The sequence below is a fragment of the Taudactylus pleione genome, unplaced genomic scaffold (assembly GCF_031769625.1).
Source record: "Taudactylus pleione unplaced genomic scaffold, aTauple2 ptg000007l, whole genome shotgun sequence".
In the NCBI taxonomy this organism is placed as follows: domain Eukaryota; kingdom Metazoa; phylum Chordata; class Amphibia; order Anura; family Myobatrachidae; genus Taudactylus; species Taudactylus pleione.
In genome coordinates, this window is record NW_028284410.1 from 3,662,513 (window position 1) to 3,682,522 (window position 20,010).

General features: G+C 43.8%; 1 protein-coding gene across 3 annotated transcripts in view; it reads left to right on the forward strand.

Moving 5' to 3' along the window:
* Positions 1-20,010, forward strand: part of MAP7D1 (MAP7 domain containing 1) — a 101,254-nt gene that overhangs the window by 31,679 nt on the left and 49,565 nt on the right. For all 3 annotated transcript variants that reach the window (XM_088460892.1, XM_088460757.1, XM_088460808.1), the window contains exon 2: positions 17,865-18,275. In XM_088460892.1, coding sequence (XP_088317018.1) covers positions 17,865-18,275 — 411 coding nt within the window. The remainder of the gene's footprint in view (positions 1-17,864; positions 18,276-20,010) is intronic.

The window sequence follows — 20,010 nt, forward strand, 5'->3', positions numbered from 1 at the left end:
CCTAAACATAAGTCTCCCGGGGGGTGCCTAACCCCCCCCTTCCCTTAGCCTAACCCTCCCAGGGGGGTGCCTGACCCCCCCGCCCCCCCCAGGAGCCCCTATCCTAATACCCCGCGGGTGTCCACGCCTGCCACCCGGCTTACCTTCGGGCTCCTGGCATAGGTATAGTGACAGTCGGGAAGCCGGCAGCCGGCATTTCGACCCTCGGCTTCCTGACTGCATCCCCAAACACACTGATGATATTATTATTATTATTATTATTATTATTATTCTTTATTTTTACACCAGCATGGTCCCACAGCACCCTACAAAGTACAGAAACAGTTTTAACAAAACAAGAAAAAAGAGGCTTACAGTACAAAACATTGCCGAACACGGACTGCATTAGCAGCCATAATACCTAAATAATCAGTGACGACGGGACCCATAGAATTTGTGGCGCTGTTGGCGGTGCGGGAAGGAAAACACATGAGGGAAGAGTGCCCTGCTTGTGAGAGCATACAATCTCTAAAGGAGAGTGGCAGACAGACATGGGTGGCAGTGAGCCAGGGTCTTGGAGCAGTGTGTTAGAATGAGAGCTAGAAGGCTTTGATGAAGGAGTGGGTCTTGAGAGACTGAAGCTTTGTAGTGAGGTGGAGAGTGTGAGAGGGAGAGAGCTCCAGTGGTGGGGATCAGCACAGGCAAAATCTAGGAGACGGAAGTGGGAGGAAGTAATGTGTTGGGATGAGAGGCAGCATTCGTTTGTGAAGCGAAGTGGGTGGGCGTGAGGTGTGACGGAAGATGAGGTCAGGGATGTAAATAGGAATGTATTGGGTAGTACATTTTGGAGAGGAAAATGATCCGGGCAGCAGCATTGAGGACAGATTGTAGTAGAGAGAGGTGGGAGACAAGAAGGCCAGATAAGATGAGATTACATTAGTCCAGTCTAGAGATAACCAGTGAGTGGATGAGTGTTTGGAACTGGATACACACTAGACGTTTTTTAAATTATTTGCTGATTTCTAACGGATCAGAACTACACTATGCGCGCTCCTGCGGGGTCGTCAGTCACATCTTCAGATCTACCTACATGCTGCTCAACCTGAAGATCTGACGGACGACCCCATGCATTTGGATGCGGAAGGGGAATGACATATCGTGCGGTCGTTTAACAGATCGTGTGGTGTGTATGGATCAAATTGATATGTCGTGCTGTCACATCTGCCGTCGGCTGTGTACACAGGTTGTCTAGTGTGTACCCAGCTTTCGTTTTCTCCAGGGTGAGAGGGTCTGGTCCTAGAGATATTTCTGAGGTGTGTAGTTATAGCATGCAAATGCGGAATTACTTCTATTGGAACAGCAGGATCTCGTCCAATTTGTCAGCTTGTGTGTCGTACAATGCTTGGTGCATACAGGGCGATATTATCTGTCGTTCAATCGAACGGCCGATATATCGCAAGTGTGTCAGGGGTTGTGTACCCCCAATATGTCTGTGAACAATGTCGTTCAGACATATCGCATCAGCTATGCAGCACAGCAGATGGGCGATTATATCTACAGATATATTGTGCATCTGCTGGTGTGTACAGGCGATCTGCTCAACTGGGTGGGAAAATTTAAATGCCGGTCCAGTTGTGACATCAGGCCCAACACATTGGGTGAAAAATTGGTAAGTGTATATGCGGTCGGTCTAGTGTGTTCCCTGCACAACTGACAAAAACTGCTTCAAAAGCTTGCTATATGAATATGAGAATTAGAATGCTTGCTTGAGATTAGTACATGGTACATATTGGGCTTGTACCCTTGATGTGGTCATCCAGAATGTCCATAGTAAGTATATCCAGGGCTCGTTCACACTGATCCTTTTATTGTGCTTTTAATACATTGAGAAATGTATTAAATATGCAGTGATGCTATAATCTATAAGAATCTAAGGTGCCATTCAGACCATTATGCTTAAGCTGGCCACACACTAGACCAACTTACATCCAACCAGCCAACTTGTTGATTGGTTGGAATGAAAATCTGGTAACGTATGGGAGTAAATGATAAGCAATTTGTTCCTAAATGCCAGAAAACAGCTGAAAATGGTCGTCCGACAACTTTGTTAAATGTTTGATGTAAACAATTTGTTAAAACAGTTTTGGTCCATTTTCCAGCATTTGGGGGCAAATTGCTGATTGGTTGGAATGAAAATCTGGTAAGGAATACAATCATTAATTTGCTCCCAAACGCTGGAAAATGGACCAAAACTGTTGTTTGAACAAATAGTTTAGATCAAACATTTAACAAACTTGTCTGATGACCATTTTCATCTGTTTTCTGGCATTTAGGAGCAAATTGCTGATCATGAGTTACTCCCATAGTTTACCAGATTTTCATTCCAACCAATCAACTAGTTGGCTGGTTGGACAGATAATCTTTAGATGTGTGGCCAGATTTACAACTTTAGACGATACATTTAGACAGTACAGTACAATACATTTAAAGTGTTGCTAATAATTCTGTTTTCTCTACACATGCATGTGGACAAGCTTCAGTGTAATGACTTTCAGAATAAGATAGAAATCTGTTTCAAAGATACTTAAACTAAACCACCTCATACCTACTGGTGTTAAATGCAGTGCATGTAAACTGGGATGATGGAAGCAATTGTTTACTGTGCCTATTCATGTTTTTACTTATTTGACTAGCTATTTATAAGCACTTACAAAAAGTACTTTTGTGTGAGAAGACCATTTTGTGACCCCTAGAAAGTCATCTTCTGTTTAGTTACCTGGCTCTCGTCCTCCCCACCTGCGCCAAGGAGTCCCATGATTGTGTAAATCTGTGATGTCCTCTACATTACTGGGATTGTGTACATTTAACATATCTGAACATGGACCTATTTTTGTTAGTTCAATCTTACTGTTCCTAAATGACACCACTAATGCTGGGCATACACTATACAATTATCTGTCAGATATCTGTCCAATCTGGCTGGTTGGAATGAAAACCTGGTAATGTATGGGAGCAAATGACAATCAATTATATGGTTTTAAACACTGGAAAACAGACAAAAACGATTGTTCAAATTGGTTAAATTTGTTTTATTTAACCAATTTGGCTGAGCGTCCATTTTTGTCTTTTTTCCAGTGTTTGTGAGCAAATGTTCGATTCTCATTTGCTCTTATACATTACCAGATTTTCATTCCAACCAGCCAGATTGGACAGATATCTGACAGATAATTTATGCTGGGCATCCACTATACAATTATCAGTAAACCCCAAGCCCAATCTTTGTGTCTCACTGGGCTGCCTGTAGCCCCACTACTGGTTTAGAAAGTGAATGCAAATGTGAGGTGCTAACTGTGATAGTTTTCATAAATGTTGCAATTGTTTTAACTGCTGCATTATTAATGTATCCCAATAAAGCTGGGTACATGATCTGGTGTATGACCACCCCATATATCATTCCGCTGGATCTCCAGATTGTCCTGCACTGCAGGTAGATCTGAAGATACTATAAACGCTGCACAGGAGAGCGCAATAGTGTGTACACACTGGACGATTTGTCATTCCGATTCACCTCAAAACAGCAAATTGTCCAATATATCCTCTAGTGCAGAGGTTCTCAAACACTGTCCCCACACAGTTCACATTTTCCAGGTCGCGTAGCAGATGCACAGGTGTATTCATTACTGACTGACACACATTTTAAAAGATCCACAGGTGAAGCTAATTATTTTACATGTGATTCTGTGAGGAGATTGGAAAACATGCCCTGTTTGGGCTCCTGGGGACCGAGTTTGAGAACCTGTGCTGTAGTGTGTACTCAGCTTAAGTGTTTCCTACAGAATTTTCCAAGAACTGCCTGCAATTCTGTGTGATGATTCATAAAGCTTTTTGCACCAGGGTAAGTGATTTTGTGCAGGGAATGATAACAAGCACAGCAAAAGGCTTGAGTGAGTTCTTTGACTGAAGGAGTTATTAGTGACTGCATTCTTACAGCATTAGCTAAGGCCAGTCTATAATGTAGGGAGTGTTGCTAGACATAGCTATCCTCTGGTGCTCCGTTGGTCACGTGATAGGCTGTGTGAGAATGAGAAATCCTGGGGTGGTCTCTGTATTAATCTTCTTGCTGCTGTTCATCATTCTCTCACACAGAGTCCACTGCCCTCCAGCTCTGCATCTCTATCCCTCAAAGGGTGTATTTCAGCTGCTATGTGGAGAATAGGCATCCAGTTCTTCCATTGTCTGCTTCTCTTTTGGGCTGTCATTGAAATTTTGCTTATATACATAGCCTGGCATGCATGCTAGTAACAAAAACCTCCACATTATTTCGTCACACACAATCCTTAAGGATTATTAGTCTTTATTCCTATTAAATAAAAAGATATATTTTTGTTTTTTCAACTTGTCACTTATTTTTCCTTTTGTAGTATTTTGTACCTTATTCAATTAGGTGCGGAAAAGTTTCGCCGATGACGTCATTTCGCAAGGTGAAAACTTATCCCCGTATTCAATTCCAGAGACTTTTCGCCAGTGCGGAAAGTCAATGCATTGGAATAGGTGAAAAAGATTTGCCTATGAAACCTGTTGCAAAAAGTACAGAATTGGGGTTTTGGGGTGCAAACTTGCAGAAACCACCCAGCACCCTTGGGACAGTCCCCCAAAGGTAAACTGTCAATAAAAAGTTTAAAAAAAACTTGAGAAAACCCCCCAAAAAGTACTTTAATTTTGGGAGCGAAGAAAAACAAAGTTGGGGGACAAACTTAAAAATTAGCGAAATAGACTCCAGGGGGGTCCCCAAGTATGCCCCAGGTGTTTTTAAGATTGCAGGTGCTTGCGGCAGGTGGAATTGTTAAGTTTTTTTTTTTTTAAACTTTACTTTAGCAACTTCAAAATATGCTTGCACCCATTTTCATGTACCCCAAATTTGCTAGGACTACTTATTTTGCAGAAAAATGCCATTCTCCACCACTTCTGTAAACACGCTAATTACAAGCTATTTGAGAGCATTTAAGTACCCCAAATACCTTCAGTAGGCCTATTCGGGGGTATCTATAGTGATCCCCAATGTCAGTGCATCTTTTGGGGGTGTCAGGCTGATTTCCCCAAATCTGACAGGACTTTTCGCTGGTTTCGAATTCACCGGGTTCTGTTTTCGCTGGTTTGAAATTGAATACGGGGATAAGCGGGGAAGGGTGCGATACTTCTCTGCATGCAATGACGGCGAAAACCTCGGCAGCGGGACTTTTTGCACCTAATTGAATATGCCCCTTAATCTCTTTCACGTGTTTTATTTTGTCATTTTAAGAAGACCACAGAGATGGTTGATTAAGTAACAGCACAAATTACAGTTTTTTGTGATTAGAAAGTAGACCTTTGTTGATTCAGCAGCAGGACTGACATTGAGCATACCCGAGGCCTGTCCTGAGGTCATGTATCGACTGTTAACGTCACTTCCATCTGTTTAACACATTATGGCAGTGCGTAGCTATTCTAAGTCCTTGTTCTTGTATGTGTCATAAATTTCTGCGTAATTTTTTGGTTTTAATTGTGTTTCTCCATTTCTAATTAGTTCTCTCTGTGATGTAAAATGTGGAATCTCATTGGTGATCATTTCAGCGTTCCTACATCTGAACCCACTCTGTATTGAGTTAAATTCCACATTTTATTCTTCTCCCTCTTGTTAGTGAAAGCACTTTTACTTCCACGTGTTTCATTTACGGTCTACTCATTCCCCTAACCAAGTGGTTCTGTGCTCATACATTTCATTCTGATAGTCAGCCCTTCTTGGTTCTGAGCTGGCAGCCACAAGGTAATCATAGATGTGTGGTACATATGAAGGGCTGGCTCCTTCCCTTCTTTCTGATGTCTTCTAGCAGCTGGAAGCTTTGCTTGTTAAAGAATCAGCACACTAAACTAAATACTGTTACACGTTTAGTTGACTGTGTGTTATACAGGAAAGGACTTTTTATAATTTCATTAAAGTAAACTTTGATTTTAAACTACTTTACCCAATAGGGATCACAGTCATCAAAGGAGAAAAATTAGATAAATGTTAATAACTTAGCTTAGCATGATATGTAGGTTGTAGTTAAGTAAAATACATTCTGTAATACCAACTGGTGCACTTTGAAATAAAATGAAGGACTGTATGTTTATAATATTTAAAAGCAATGGAGTTGGTAATGAGTATTTAACTCCAGCAGTAAGATGTGGTCTCTGTGCATGAGTATGTCTGATTAACTCTGTATTCATTAAAAGAAAAAGGGGGTTTCTTGTATTGATGAACTATAACTTAGGATAGTTGTAAGGCTGAGTCCCTGACCAACTTGGCTAACAGCTGGCAAGAGCTCAGTGGATAGGAGCTGAGAGACTGTCTGGGGCTCAGCAACAGGTGCTGCATTACTGACAGTCCTGGAGAGGGCAGCTGAGGAAGAGAATTCACAGAGGGCAGCTGTGATGATTGCGGCCTCTTCCCACAATGGATGAAGCTGTCTTCCAAAACCATGGGGGGGAAGTGCGCATTCAATGGTGCATAAGCAAAGATTGGTCATGATACCTTTACACTTGAAGGTGATATCACCCAAACACTCCCCTACCCTCAGTACTACCGAGGTATTTACTCTAAACCTATTCCATGTTGCCAGCCCTAGGCTGACCACTTTCATTTTGACCCAAAAGTTTTTTCTTTTTTTTTGTGGTAAATACATCTAACAGACTAGGACATAATTTGCTCAGGTGTGTACTCTTGATGTTAAGAGGACATTTGTCCACGTGTGTTATGTTTCTTGTTCAGGGTCCACAGGGTAACCATGGGGTATAGGTGGCTGGAGCTAACCGGGCAACAAACAGTTAAAGTTTTAGCTCCCAGGATGCCCCTGGACCTCCTCCACATATATCCCACCCCCAGCCGAAAACCGATTAGTTTGAGTTTGGTGCCGACAGGAGCTGGTTTCATCTTTTAGACAGGGGGACTGCATTAGGCAGCCCCAAGCTTTATTTATTTTTTTCTTTCTTTTAAGAGCAAGCAGCACCGGGGCATCCTAATGGGCGCCTATGCGGCTGCTTCAAAAACCTCCGCCGGTGCCGCAAACCCGGTGAGCGATCTGGTGATTATGGCGGGTGCCAGCGGGGCTTAGCTAGCCGCTCCACTGGAGACCCAGGGCTACAGCCGGATAAATGGAGAGACAAGGTAAGTCAATGCAGTGGGGCGTCCGGTTCACCCGTACCCAAACTAGACCACCGGGGCATCTAAAAGTCTGGCATCGGGGACTGTTTGTTGAGGCCAGCGGCCACGGCAATAGATGAAGCAGCACTGGGGAGGTAGGCTATCCCCCAGTAGCTACTCCCCCAGCTCAGAGTGCGATCCCTCACAAGAGGTTTCCCGCCTCTGAGCTGTTTCTCCTCCTCCCCCTCCTCCCACTGTGAGACGCTCAGCAGCCATTGTGCGCAGCATTGCTGGAGCTACTGGTCTCAGGAGAATCGCGTCTGGTCTCCTGGATATCTCTCTCCAGAGCCAGGTTATACAGCACTCAATCCTACCAGCCTATTTAGGCTTGAGTAGTTTATTTATTTAGTGCCCATTGCAAATCTATATTTATGCATTGTGTGACTTGTGCTAGCTCTGTTGTTGTGATATACTGTCTTAATTTTCTGACTGTCAGTTAGATATCCCTGCTGCTCTTTCTTAACCCTCAACTACCAGGTGTGTAGTGATTCATTATTACTTCACATTTACCTGTATTTGTGAAGGGTGTCACATTGCATTACTTGATATATACTTATTGTGTGTTATTTGCTGGTTATGACTATGTCTAAAGGCAAAAGTAATAAGGAGGCTGTGGCCCCTGTGCTGGTTACTGGCAAATACTGTTTAGTGGGCTTGTCCCCTCAGGATCTTGTGCAGGATGGTCTGTGTGCTAAATGTTACATACCACCTCACCAGCCCTTGTCCAGGAGCCACCTTGGGTGTCCTCCTTAACCCAGGTTATGACGCAGTTAGTGGATTGCTTATCAGCCCCCACACTGCCTCCCACCATGGGGTACCCACAGCAATTACAGCCTGCTAGGTCTGTTCCCACTATGCATCCTTCTTGGATGGATGTTTTTGGCCACTATGTTCATAACATAGCTCAAACACTGCCGCCTATCAGCAAATGTTACAGGCGGACAGACAGCCGCCAAAGCACTTAGACTGACTGTACCATCCTCTCAGTCCACCCAGCTTTCAGATTCTGATGCATCATCTGAGGAGGCACATGATGCTTGCGTTTCTCTCCCTGGGTCCCTCTCGGGCGAGGACTGTCATTCAAAAGTGGATGTTCTTTCTCTAGTGAGGGAGTTAAATCAATCCTGAATATAGAGGATGGGGAACTGACCCCTAAGCCTAAAACCCCGGTGTTTAAACGCCAAAGGGTGGTTAAGGCTGAATTCCATAAATCAGAGAGCTCACTGAGCTTATGAGGGAAGCATGGAGTACTCCTGGTAAGCGGTCCCAGATTCCAAAAAGACTAGTGTCTTTTTACCCTCTCACACCTGGCGAGTGTACCGAGTGGGAAGTCCCCCCTACTGTTGATTCTCATGTGGCACGCTTAGTCAGAAGCTCTATGCTGCCTATACCATCCGCATCTTCCCTTAAAGATGCCACGTATAGAAAACTGGTAACTTGTCTCAAGTCAGTTTACTAATTCATACAATTCTGGCGCTATTACTTGGACAGCTGTGGCCGTGACCTGCGTAGTTAAGGCTATCGGAGGATGGATGGATGTGCTTGATTACAGCCTGCCATCAGATGCTATTAGGGAACAATTGGGGCTACATCTCCCATATCTGTGAAGCGGTCTTGTATTTGGGAGAAGCTGCGTTGGTTGCTGGACTCCTTGCCTCTAAGGCATCTGCGACCTCGGTAGTCGCTCACCGGGTTCTTTGGCTGCAATCCTGGAAAGTGGACATGGAATCCAAGAAGGCCCTGGAATCCTTACCCTTCTCTGGAGACATGCTGTTTGGCAAAGAGTTGGACAAAATTGTGCTTACCGTGGCAGCTTCAGAATCTGCTTTTTATCGTCAGCAGCTGCCCCTAAGCCTAGGCTGTCAACCTTTCGGTCTTCGCCCCCAAGCCAAGGCAAAAGGACAGTCCTTTCCCAAGCAGCGTAGTTCACACAAGACCGCCAAGCCTCAATCCAAGCAGCCTTGATTGGCCAGACATCCAGCTTTCAAGTCTGACGACAAACCCTCCGCTTGATGGGGTGGGCCTCCTCCTGGGGGATCCCAGGGTGGGAGGCCGACTTGTTCGATTTTTCCGACTCCTGGCGTCAAATAACAAGGGACACCTGGGTCCAAGAAGTGGTGTCTCAAGGGTATACCCTCACCTTCCTTAGGCGTCTTCCCCAGCAATTTATTTGTACAGGTCCCCCATCAGATCCCATCAAGGGCCTTGGCCCTCAAAGAAGGCCATTCACTCCCTGCTGCGTTCAGGTGTGATGATAATACTGGTTCCTTCGGCTCATGAAGGAACTGTTTTTATTCCACTCTGTTTTTGGTTCAGAAGCCCAACGGGCCTCATCGGCCTGTTGTGAATTTCAAATCCCTCAACAAATTTATCCGAGTGCCCAAGTTCTGCATGGAAACTCTACGATCAATTATCCTGGCATTGGAAACTGGGGATTTTATGGCTTCCCTGGACATTCAGGATGCATACCTGCGTGTGCCTATTACCCACCAAAGGTTCCAACAGTTTGCTGCCCAGCAGCAACATTACCAGTTTCAGGCACGGATCTTTACCAAAATAATGGCAGTTATGGTGACCCACTTCAGGTGCCAGGGAGTCAGAATCCTGCCATACCTAGAGGACCTCTTTTGGCACGTTCACCGGCTGTGTTACAATGCTATCTCCAGCTGACTGTTGCCTGCCTGCAAACACACAGCTGGCTTATCAATTGGAAAAAATCCTCCCTCTGGCACAGCAGATGGTACATCTGGGTGCACTCCTGGATTCTCGAGCACAAGGGATCTTTCTGCCAGCAAACAAGATTTCGGCTTTGCACTTGCACAAGTTGCTCCACAAACGAAGGGTATCCATCCACTCAACAATGCAGGTCCTGGGGTCCATGGTATCCACCTTCGATTTGGTGGAGTATGCCCAGTTCCATTCCAGACCCCTTCAACAACTGATTATCTCCCAGTGGAACAGGCAGTATCATCTGATCCGGTCACAGACTATCCTCCCTACTGGATTCCAAATTGGAATCGTCTTACTACAGATGCCAGCCTTTGCAGATGGGGCACGGTGGCCAGTCATCATACCTTTCAGGGATAATGGACATCCCACGAAAGTCGCCTGCCCATAAAAATCCTGGCGCTTTGAGCAGTGTACAGAGCGCTCACTCTGGTGCAAGACCTTCTCTGGGGCAGGCCAGTCCAAATCCAGTTCGACAACACAACGGCTGTAGTCTTGCTCAACCATCAGGGAGGCACGTGAAGTCTGGCAGCCATGCGGGAAGCAGCAATTTCGGCGGTGTTCATCCCTAGGAGCCCTCAACTGGGAAGCGGACTCCCTAAGCCATCAGCAGGACATACGTGCCAGAGAGTGGGCTCTCCACCCGGATGTCTTTCAACTTTCAACACGTCACAACCACAAGGTCCCCCAGTATGGGTCCAGGACCAGAGACCCCCTCAGACGCCTTCATAGACGCTTTGGCAGTGAGGTGAAACTTCAATCTCGCGTACCTTTTTCCTCCGGTCTCCCTCCTCTCAAGGGTTCTCCAAAAATTTAACCAAGATGGCGGCAAGGTGATACTGATAGCTCCAGCCTGGCCCAGGCTCCACTGGTTCACCGACCTACGGTGTCTCTCCATAGACACTCTTTTTCCACTTCCTCTAAGGCCGGATCTGTTAGCACAGGGCCCTTGTCTGCACCCGGACCTACGTCGTCTGTCTTTGATGGCGTGGCTCTTGAGTCATCTGAAGAGCCAAAGACTTTGCTAGCTCTGTTGTCCAAACGATGCTCAGGGCATGTAAGCCTTCCTCAGCCCACATCTATTAGTTTTATCACACTTCCTTTCAGTGGTGCTCCCACAGAGGCTATGACCCTAAGGTTTTTAGGGTTTCCCGCGTGCTTGCTTTTCTCCAGGCTGGATTAGACCTCTGCCTCTGTCTGGCCTCCCTTAGAGTTCAGGTTTCTGCACTTAGTCTGGTTTCAGTGAAGGATCGCTCCCCTGTCTGATGTTAGAACATTCTTTCAGGGTGTTCCCCACCTTCAACCTCCCTATCGTCCCTCTGGTGGCCCCATGGGATTTGTCCTTGGTTCTCCAGGCTCTGCAGGCGTTTACGTTTGAACCTCTGGACTCAGTAGACCTCAAGTGGTTGACTGCAAAGATGCTCTATCTCCTCTGCCCGCAGGGTGTCTGATTTGACAGTGCTCTCCTGTCATTCCCACTTCATCTTTCATCCGGACAGAGCTGTCCTGGGTACCAGGCTGGTTACCCCCCTTAAGTGGTATCCCGGTTCCATTTGAATGAAGAGATTGTGGTTCAGGCCTTTCAGTCCTCTGGCCTCTCTGCAGGTGAAGCCTCTCTTGATGTAGTTCGTGCTCCTCGGATCTATGTGGATTATACCAACTCCTTTAGGAAATCAGATTCTCTCTTTTGTGTTGTATGACTTTCACAAGCGAGGCTGGTCAGCTAACAAAACAGACACTGACTCGTTGGCTCCACATGACAATCTCTCAGGCCTACACACAAGCTGATCTTCCTGTTCCAAACATGATTACAGCACATTCTACTCTGTCTGTGGGACCCTTGTGGGCAGTTCCTCTTTTGCTGAACACCCTTAGGGAAACTGCTTTAGGACATGGTATCCCTGTGGATCCCTATGGACCCTGAAGAAGAAAATTAGTGTTATGGTGGACTTACCTTTGTTAATTCCAGGGTCCACAGGGCGCCCACCCTGACTCCAATGGGTATTTTCCTCTTGATCACTGATTCCCTCATCTTCTGTGAGTTTCTCGTGTGTGTACTGTTCTTCCTTCTCTTTCCTGCTCCTACCTTGGGCTTGTACCCTGCCCCCAGCCATAGTATATGTGGAAGAGGCCCAGGGCATCCTGGGAGCTAAAGCTTTAACTGTTTGGTGCCCGGTTAGCTCCAACCACCTACACCCCATGGTTTCCCTGTGGACCCTGTGGACTTCGAAGAAAAAGAGTTAACAAAGGTAAGTCTACCATAATTCAAAATTTTCTCTTACGAGGGTGCATTTTATTGTTTTATCCATGGGGGATAAAGTAGGAAGAGTGACTGTGCCGGGCTGTATAACACACTACTGATACTTGATGTTGTATGTGTATATTTTATACAATTATTGTACTGCTGTTGCTCCAATCATCAGGCTCAATTGCCAAACCACCGGTCACATACAGTTTTACCGCTCACAGAGCTGAATTGGAAAATGCATTTTGAATGTTATTTCATTGGCACAAATGTTAGGGCAGATTTATAGTGAGATTTGAATAGGGTGCAGTGAATGCCCTCTTGTCACCTGCACAGTACTAGGTAAAGGCTTTTTACACCTTTTGTCCTTTAAATTATTTGCAGACATTACTTATGTGACGTGTGAGGCGCCTTTTTGCTAAATGAAACAGCCAAGAATAGAGAATATAAGTTAGCACCCTTCTTTTCATCTCTTGTCTTTAACTGCATTTAGAATCTCCTTAGCCTCTTACCCCTCTTTGTTTCTGGAGTCCTTCCCTAATCCTATTTATGTATTCATTAAAATGCTAGCACACAAAGCAGATAATATGTAAGAAATCTAAGAACCATGGCACATGGCTAGCAGTTATGGTGGAGAGTCGAAATTGAGCTTCCCTGTTTAACCCTGTTATATACAGATCTGGATTACTCTCCACTAAGCACAGCAGGACATTCATTTGTCTATGAAAACCTTTAAATCATTCCAGCACTTCCACCTCCCCAATATGCCTCATGTGACTAGAGAGAAGAATCTGGCTCCTGGCCCAATAGTTTTTTCTTGCAGCGTGTTTTAGTTATAACACATGTTTGTTATGTTTCTGCAACACATGAACTAAAAATATTCTGCAGCTTGTCCATTCCTGAAGGGGTGGGTCACATGGAGAGCTTGCTAAAGAAAAGGACATCAGGAACAATAAGGGATGGTATCTACCCAGCTGTTTCCATAGGACATTAAACCCTGATGTAACTAACTTGGCTTTTGCTCTCTCTTAGTATACTGCTTTCATTCCCCCTAGAGGTTAGGTGGGGTTTTAATCTGACAAAACAGGAAGTTGTTTTCTTGCTGAAACAGAATGCAAATTCTTATCTGCATTTCATTGCATGTGAGATGGGTTTGGAATAGTATGTCGACATTGACCATGTTGACATGTCCATCATTCAGCATGTCGACATGGTCATAATGTTTGTAAGGTATGGCTGGCACTGACCTTTTGACTGTCAACATTTCATATGTAGACATTCTGTCCATGTCGACAGGTTAGATGTCAACATTTTAACCATGTCAACATTTTAACCATATCAACATATCTGTCGACATGATGAATACACAGTGAGTTTTCAACTGCATTGGTGCATCAGTCATATCGAAATGCAGTAGATAATGTTAAAAATAACACAGTACAATATGCTTAAGAAAGCAGCTATGTATGGTCCGGTTTGGCTCCATGATTTTTATAAATGCATGTTAATACCTGAAATGTAACATTAATGTGTACACAGCCTTACTGCCATATGTACTCCTGACCTCCTTTTCTTCATAATATTGGTTCAGTACTAATAATTGTGCACATCTGTTTGTGTTGGTAATATATTTATACTGTAAGCTGTTCATACTAAGCACGTTTCAGATTTACTTTATTAGTACCAGTCATTTTTTGTTATTTAACATTCTTCAGATACAGGAAGGTCAAACAGGATCATTTCAAACAGGATTTGAAGGTTTACATAAAAATGTGGTAACAGTTGTAACAAAATATAAATATGACATGAGTATTATGTTGAAGTTCAGCTGAAAGAAAAGTTGTGCTGGAATCATGGATGAGGGAAGGGGTTCTGGAAGGATGGGGATGTGCGGCGAGGGGTGTGGTAACCACCCTGGAATCCTGAGGTGTGTTTTATATTGAATAGAAGGGGTATTATTTAATTAAGAGGTACTATATCTGCACTGTATGCACCTGAGTGTTATGTGAGCACATAAGGCAATGGTAGAACTCGGGATGATAGGGAGGGGGTTGAACACACTTTATAATGGCAAAGGTGTTTGCACACCTATCATATAGGTAATTTTCTGTATTCAAACTATGAACTAAATGTATAATTTCCAGATAGAAACGTTGGGTGGATTTAGATGTTTGAGACCCATGCAGCTTGTGAGATGCTAGTTTCGCATAGTATTTATCTGCATCCTGAAATGAGTAGCAGAGGAGGTCCAGGGGTCTTTAGGTACAGTACACAGAAGAAGCAGAGCAGATTCTGGACACCATCCTATACTCTGGATATTTTAGAACCAGTCCACGAAATATGGAAGCAGTCAGAGATGGATGAGTTTTATGCTTTTTTGGTAGCAAGTCAGAGGGGTAAAGTACCATTTAAAGTATAATTTATACACAATCTCTTTGATTAATGAGGAGGTTGAAGTGGCACATTTTTGCTGTGATTGCTTCCAAGCGTCATATGGAATGCTAAAATCCCCCTCATGTCTGCTCTGGTGCCTTAGTACCTTTTTTTACTATTTATAATGTGAATCCGATCAACGGTTCATCTCATATTATCCCTCGTATGTTTTATGGGGATGAAACCTACTTGATCAAAGTGAAACAATTTTGCAAGTATTTTATGCATATTGGGCCTGATTCAGAGCCGGACGCAATTAGCGCTCGCTCGTCCTGAAAATAGGGGTGGCTATTCAAATGAACCGTTCGCTGTTTGCGGTCTGTTCACGCCTCTAGGTCTGAACGAGCGAACAAAACTTGCGGTCGTTTTTTGGGAAACTACGCCCCCTGGCCGCTCGCATCCTACATCATGTCTGCTATTTATTAGATTAATCGAGTACATCGAACAGGGTATGAACTGCTCACTATTCTTGTGGTCGGTTTTTGCTACCACAACTTTGCGAGCAGTTCTGGCTATAAAATAACCCAGTGACGTGGTCAATGACGCTGCTGTTTTAATTATGCACACCCATAAAACGCCCGTTTTGACCTTTAAGCACGCCTGCGTTCTGATCTCCACTCCCCGTTTTCAAGCACCTTCCCCTGTTACCACCCACATACGCCTCATTCTGTCACTCAAATTATCAGGCATTCGCTATTTTGTGAGCACATGAATTTCGACTGCACTGACTGGTTCGCGCATGCGTATAACGATCCGTACGCATGCGCAGTTAGCCAAACATCGCTCGGAGCGATCGAGCTGCCGCTTACGAGTGGCTCTGAATCAGGCCCATAGTTCCATGTCACTGTTTATTAGTAAGATAAGGTGGTAACTGGTGCAGCTGTTGATGTAAATACCCTCTTTAGGGATGACTTTTTCTAGCTTCCTAGAACAGGGATATCCCAAGTACTATGTAAGATGAGATGTGAAGATGTGGGATCGGAATTCCATCTGGGGCAACTGCCTGTTTTTGCTTTTCTTTCTTAGGCATTATTTGCTATGGAACTATCTGGCAAATCTGGCATATAGCTTGGGGAGTTTTGTTTCAATTAGAATTAAATTTTTTCTGCCTTTCTTTTAACCACGCTAATTCTTGGTTTTGGAAATTTATATATTTTCATAGAAATTTTAGGATTCTAACCAAATCAAGCAGGGCTCATATGTTATGATCCTTTTTGAGTCCCTGATGACCATAAGATTGGTGGCTGATCTCTTGGCATTTTAGGGATCAAGATTCTATAGGTTTTAGCGCACTTGTAATAGCTTTGTCTCGGCCATTTAAGCTTGTTAGTGGCTTGGTCAGACAGTATTATTATGCAGTGTGAGTTTGTAAGTCTTCAGTCAGTACCAGTCACTTTTTAATCCGTTTGCCCATATTTGTGTCAGCACAAACTTTTGCATCACAGTGCTAGGCAAACATCTATACTAATATTATAAGAACATTGTGTCTCTCTGTTTTTTCCAAGTTTAAGCAATTTTTATAAAAACTGAATCATTTTGTAGTGGGAACTCATAGAAATAACCTGCACTTTGTTTCATTGTGATCTAAAGCTGGGCTCTAACAAATACAAAATTTATTGACATAATCAATGCAAGAGATGTGTGCCACCAAGAGCGCAGCCGGTAAGAGGTGGGGACAGAGGTGCTTTGGGCCCGCATTCACTTGAATAGTATAGGCTACATAGCAGTCTGCACAGGGCACACAGTGACATTGGTGTGAGTGGTGGGTGAAGGCGCAGCTGCCACCAGTCTGTATAGCGCTGCTGGCCACGTGGGCCACTCCTGCGTCAGGGCCCCAATGCAAAGCAATACAACTTGAACACCACAAATAAAAAAAATATATATTGTCGGAAGCAATTTCATCATGGGCAAAGCCACAGGCAACAGCTAGTAGCACTATAAAGATTTCAAACAAACACAAACTTTAGGCTATGCAAGGGACATAAGTGTAATATATACTCCATGGCCACTTTATTAAGAGAACCTGCTTTTTAATGCATATTTTTAATCAGCTAATCATGTTGCAGCAACTCCATTATTGACTGTACTTGATAAATGCTACTTGAAAGCTGATTGGTTGCTATGGGCAACTTCTCCACTGGTTCACTTTTCACTGCTTGATAAATAGACTCCTGAATGTGCATGTCTGTCTTAGGACATGCCATTCTCCATTATTATATGGATTATTTTTGTATCTCTTAAACATTAGGATGATTTGATCTTCTTAAATTCCATTCAGTAGCGTTCTGTCTTTGTGGTTTTAACTGTTTCATGTGATAACTTGGTTATTTAAATGCTGCATAAGTGAAATACAGGAGACTTTTGGTTTATAAGATAGGCAGAACAGAACACTAACACAAGTATTCACTTGGAAATCAATTTATTTTAGACCAGCTAACTGATATTGTGGTGATTAAGCCTTTGTCACACATGTCATGTATGCTTAGGTGAGTACTATATGTTACCATCAGAAAAGCACATACTTTGATATCCTCCTGTAATAGTATTGTTGTTTTGCTTTGTAAAAAGTACCATTATTGCAATGTTAATTGATCCATACAAACGTATCCTTTATTTTGTATTTTACCATAATGTATCCTTATTCTCCTTTTGGGTCAGATACTGTTGACGGTCTCAATTTTTTAGAAATAATATTTTAGAATTTCTGAACGGTTTGTCGAACCACTCTCTAAGGGTGAGATTCAATAAGCACTGTGCGAGAATGTAGCTCTTGGATTCAGTGCCGGGAGCGATTCAGTTACTCTAGCGGTAACTAGCCATTAACGTGGGTTTACCATGTCGGTAACTGTATTGCGTCCGGCACTTAACCTGAGAGATGCAGCTTACCGTGACTATTCCCCCGGGCATTAGTCGTGGTAGAGTGCACCTCCCAGGTTTAGTGCTGGGTGCGATGCAGTCAGTGACATGCTGTGGACACTAAAATTGGGAGCTACATCACTGTGGTGCTAATTGAATTACCCCCTAAGAACAGGGTTGTGTCTGCTTTAAACATCTACTTAGAACCTAGTAAGTCCACACATGCCAGTGAGTTTAATATCTGTTCAAATAACTACTTAAATATTGAGAGGTGCTTGTACCGTTTACATTGTGTTCCTATGATTAAAAACTAGTAACTTATGAGACCTCCTATTTTTATTTTATTGTACTTGTATCTTTTAGTTGGTAGTCTTCTTACTGGTAATCATGTCTGTCCTTTTCCAGGTTTCAGAATAACAGCAGAAGAAAATGATGTACAGCAAACCCCAGCAGAGTCCTCCACACACAGCCCAGACATCCGGCTAGCAGCTGGTCAGCCTAGCACAGAGACAACAACTGCCAGCTCGCCATCACTTGCTGAGAGCCACATCTCCCATCAACAGACTCAGGGACCCATTTCTGCCCCAGCAACTGAAGGGCCTATATCACAAACAGAAGGACTTTGCATTTCTACAGAACAAGGGCCCAGATTACCCCTTGAAGACCATAGCTCTTTGCCACAGACAGAAAACCCAAGCACATCACAAACGGCTGAGAGCCTCAACTCAAAAGAACAACAAATTGTAAAATGCGAGGGGACCTCTTCACCTGCTGCACAATCTCCTACGGCGGCTGTTAGTCCCAGACAAAAACTAGGTGTGCATCCTAAACTTTGTTTACTCTACAGTGAATGGAAAATGAGTGGTTGTTGTATAGAAGAAACATGTTTGTATCCTCAGTGTCTTAAAAACTAGACCAAAAGCAAAGAGATCCCGATTGCATGTTTCATGGTGAAGATCTAAGTGGGTTTGTGCTATGATGTTATTGTCCGCCTGCAATTTCTGATCAATGATGATGGATCATTGATGCAGTTGGCATATCGGCACTTATTTACTTAAACTGTTGCTGTCTTATGGCTAGCTTTCATAGTGCTGGATCAAGTCGGCATGCTAAGGTCTACTGCACATTTCGGACTCCTTTTTTGGGTTTTTATTGTATTACAGGATCTAAAGTAAGGCAGCTTTAAGAATATTAGATACTTGTATAAAAGAAAAATTGTATTAATATATAATTCTTGCATGTCAGTGTCTACTTCTAGTGGCCAAAGGGATTTTCTTTTATACTTTAACTCATGTCAGACTCATACCGCTTATTTAAGGTTCCAAAGTCTTTATTAGGTAGACTTGCACGCCTTTTTACTACTTCTGAGATATGTCAGATATTAAAATGACGCCTGTCATTTTACCTATGCCGGGAGCCCGGCATCCTGATCGAAGGTAAGCCTGGTGCGGACAGCTGGCGGGGGAGGGGTTAGGTTAGGTGCCGGGGCGGATTTAGAGTTAGGCAGCCCCCCGGGAGGGTTAGGCTAGGGAAAAGGGGGGGTTAGGGTTAGGCACCCCCTACCCCGGGAGACTTAGGTTTAGGCAGCAGGGAAGGGGGGGGTTAGGGCTAGGCCCTTGTGGGGGAGGTTAGGGTTAGGCACTCCTAAGGGAGGTCTAGGGTAAGGGGGGGGGGGGTAGGTTGATTTATACTTAACCTTTAGTGCAGTCTGGATCTTCACCTCTGCCGGGCTTCCGTTGTCGGGATTTGAACCCCGGCCGCATCATACTGATCCCTCTGTTGCATATGTTATGCTTGGATATTAATCTATAATGAGGCTTGATGGATCATTCAAACTTCACTTGTTTATTGCTGAACAACCATATAGTAGTATGAATAACCAAGTGCTGCAGGGAGGTGTTTCCTGTACTTGCTCTTTTATATAAAATAGCACTGGACATTCTTTAGAGGAAATGTGGCATCTGTAAATCATATGGGCATATGTAACCAGCGGATGCACATCTCTGACATAAGGAAAACATTAGAAGTTGGTTTGTTTTCTTCTAATGTATCAAAACCTTTAACCAGACTTGTGTATGTGTTATGTAATTGTACATGTAGACTGTAAACTATGTATTCCACGTTTAATATTCTGCTAAACTGGGCCTTTTATAGCTGATTTACTGGTGGCTCTGCATACCCACAGTCTTATGAAAAACTTCAGTAGATAAACTTGCAGTGTATGTGCTGAGTTGAGCGTAAATTTGCTGTAATTGCTCCTAAATTGTATGCACAGAACTAAATGTGTATATTCACCTGTATGCTGAGTGTTACTCATCTGTGTGCAGCACGTGCCCTCTATCAGTACTCAGTTGATGTCTTCATCGGCAGAGCATACTTGTACCAGTCTATACTTGGTGCAAGTGCTATGCCTAGAGACAGCCATATTCACGCTTACTTCCACCACTACATAGCCTGCAATTCCATCACTTTACTTTGCCTATAAAAGAATGCCCCATTACAGCCCAGTTACGCTCTCCAGTCGCAAGTGGAAATGTGATTGGAATGCTTG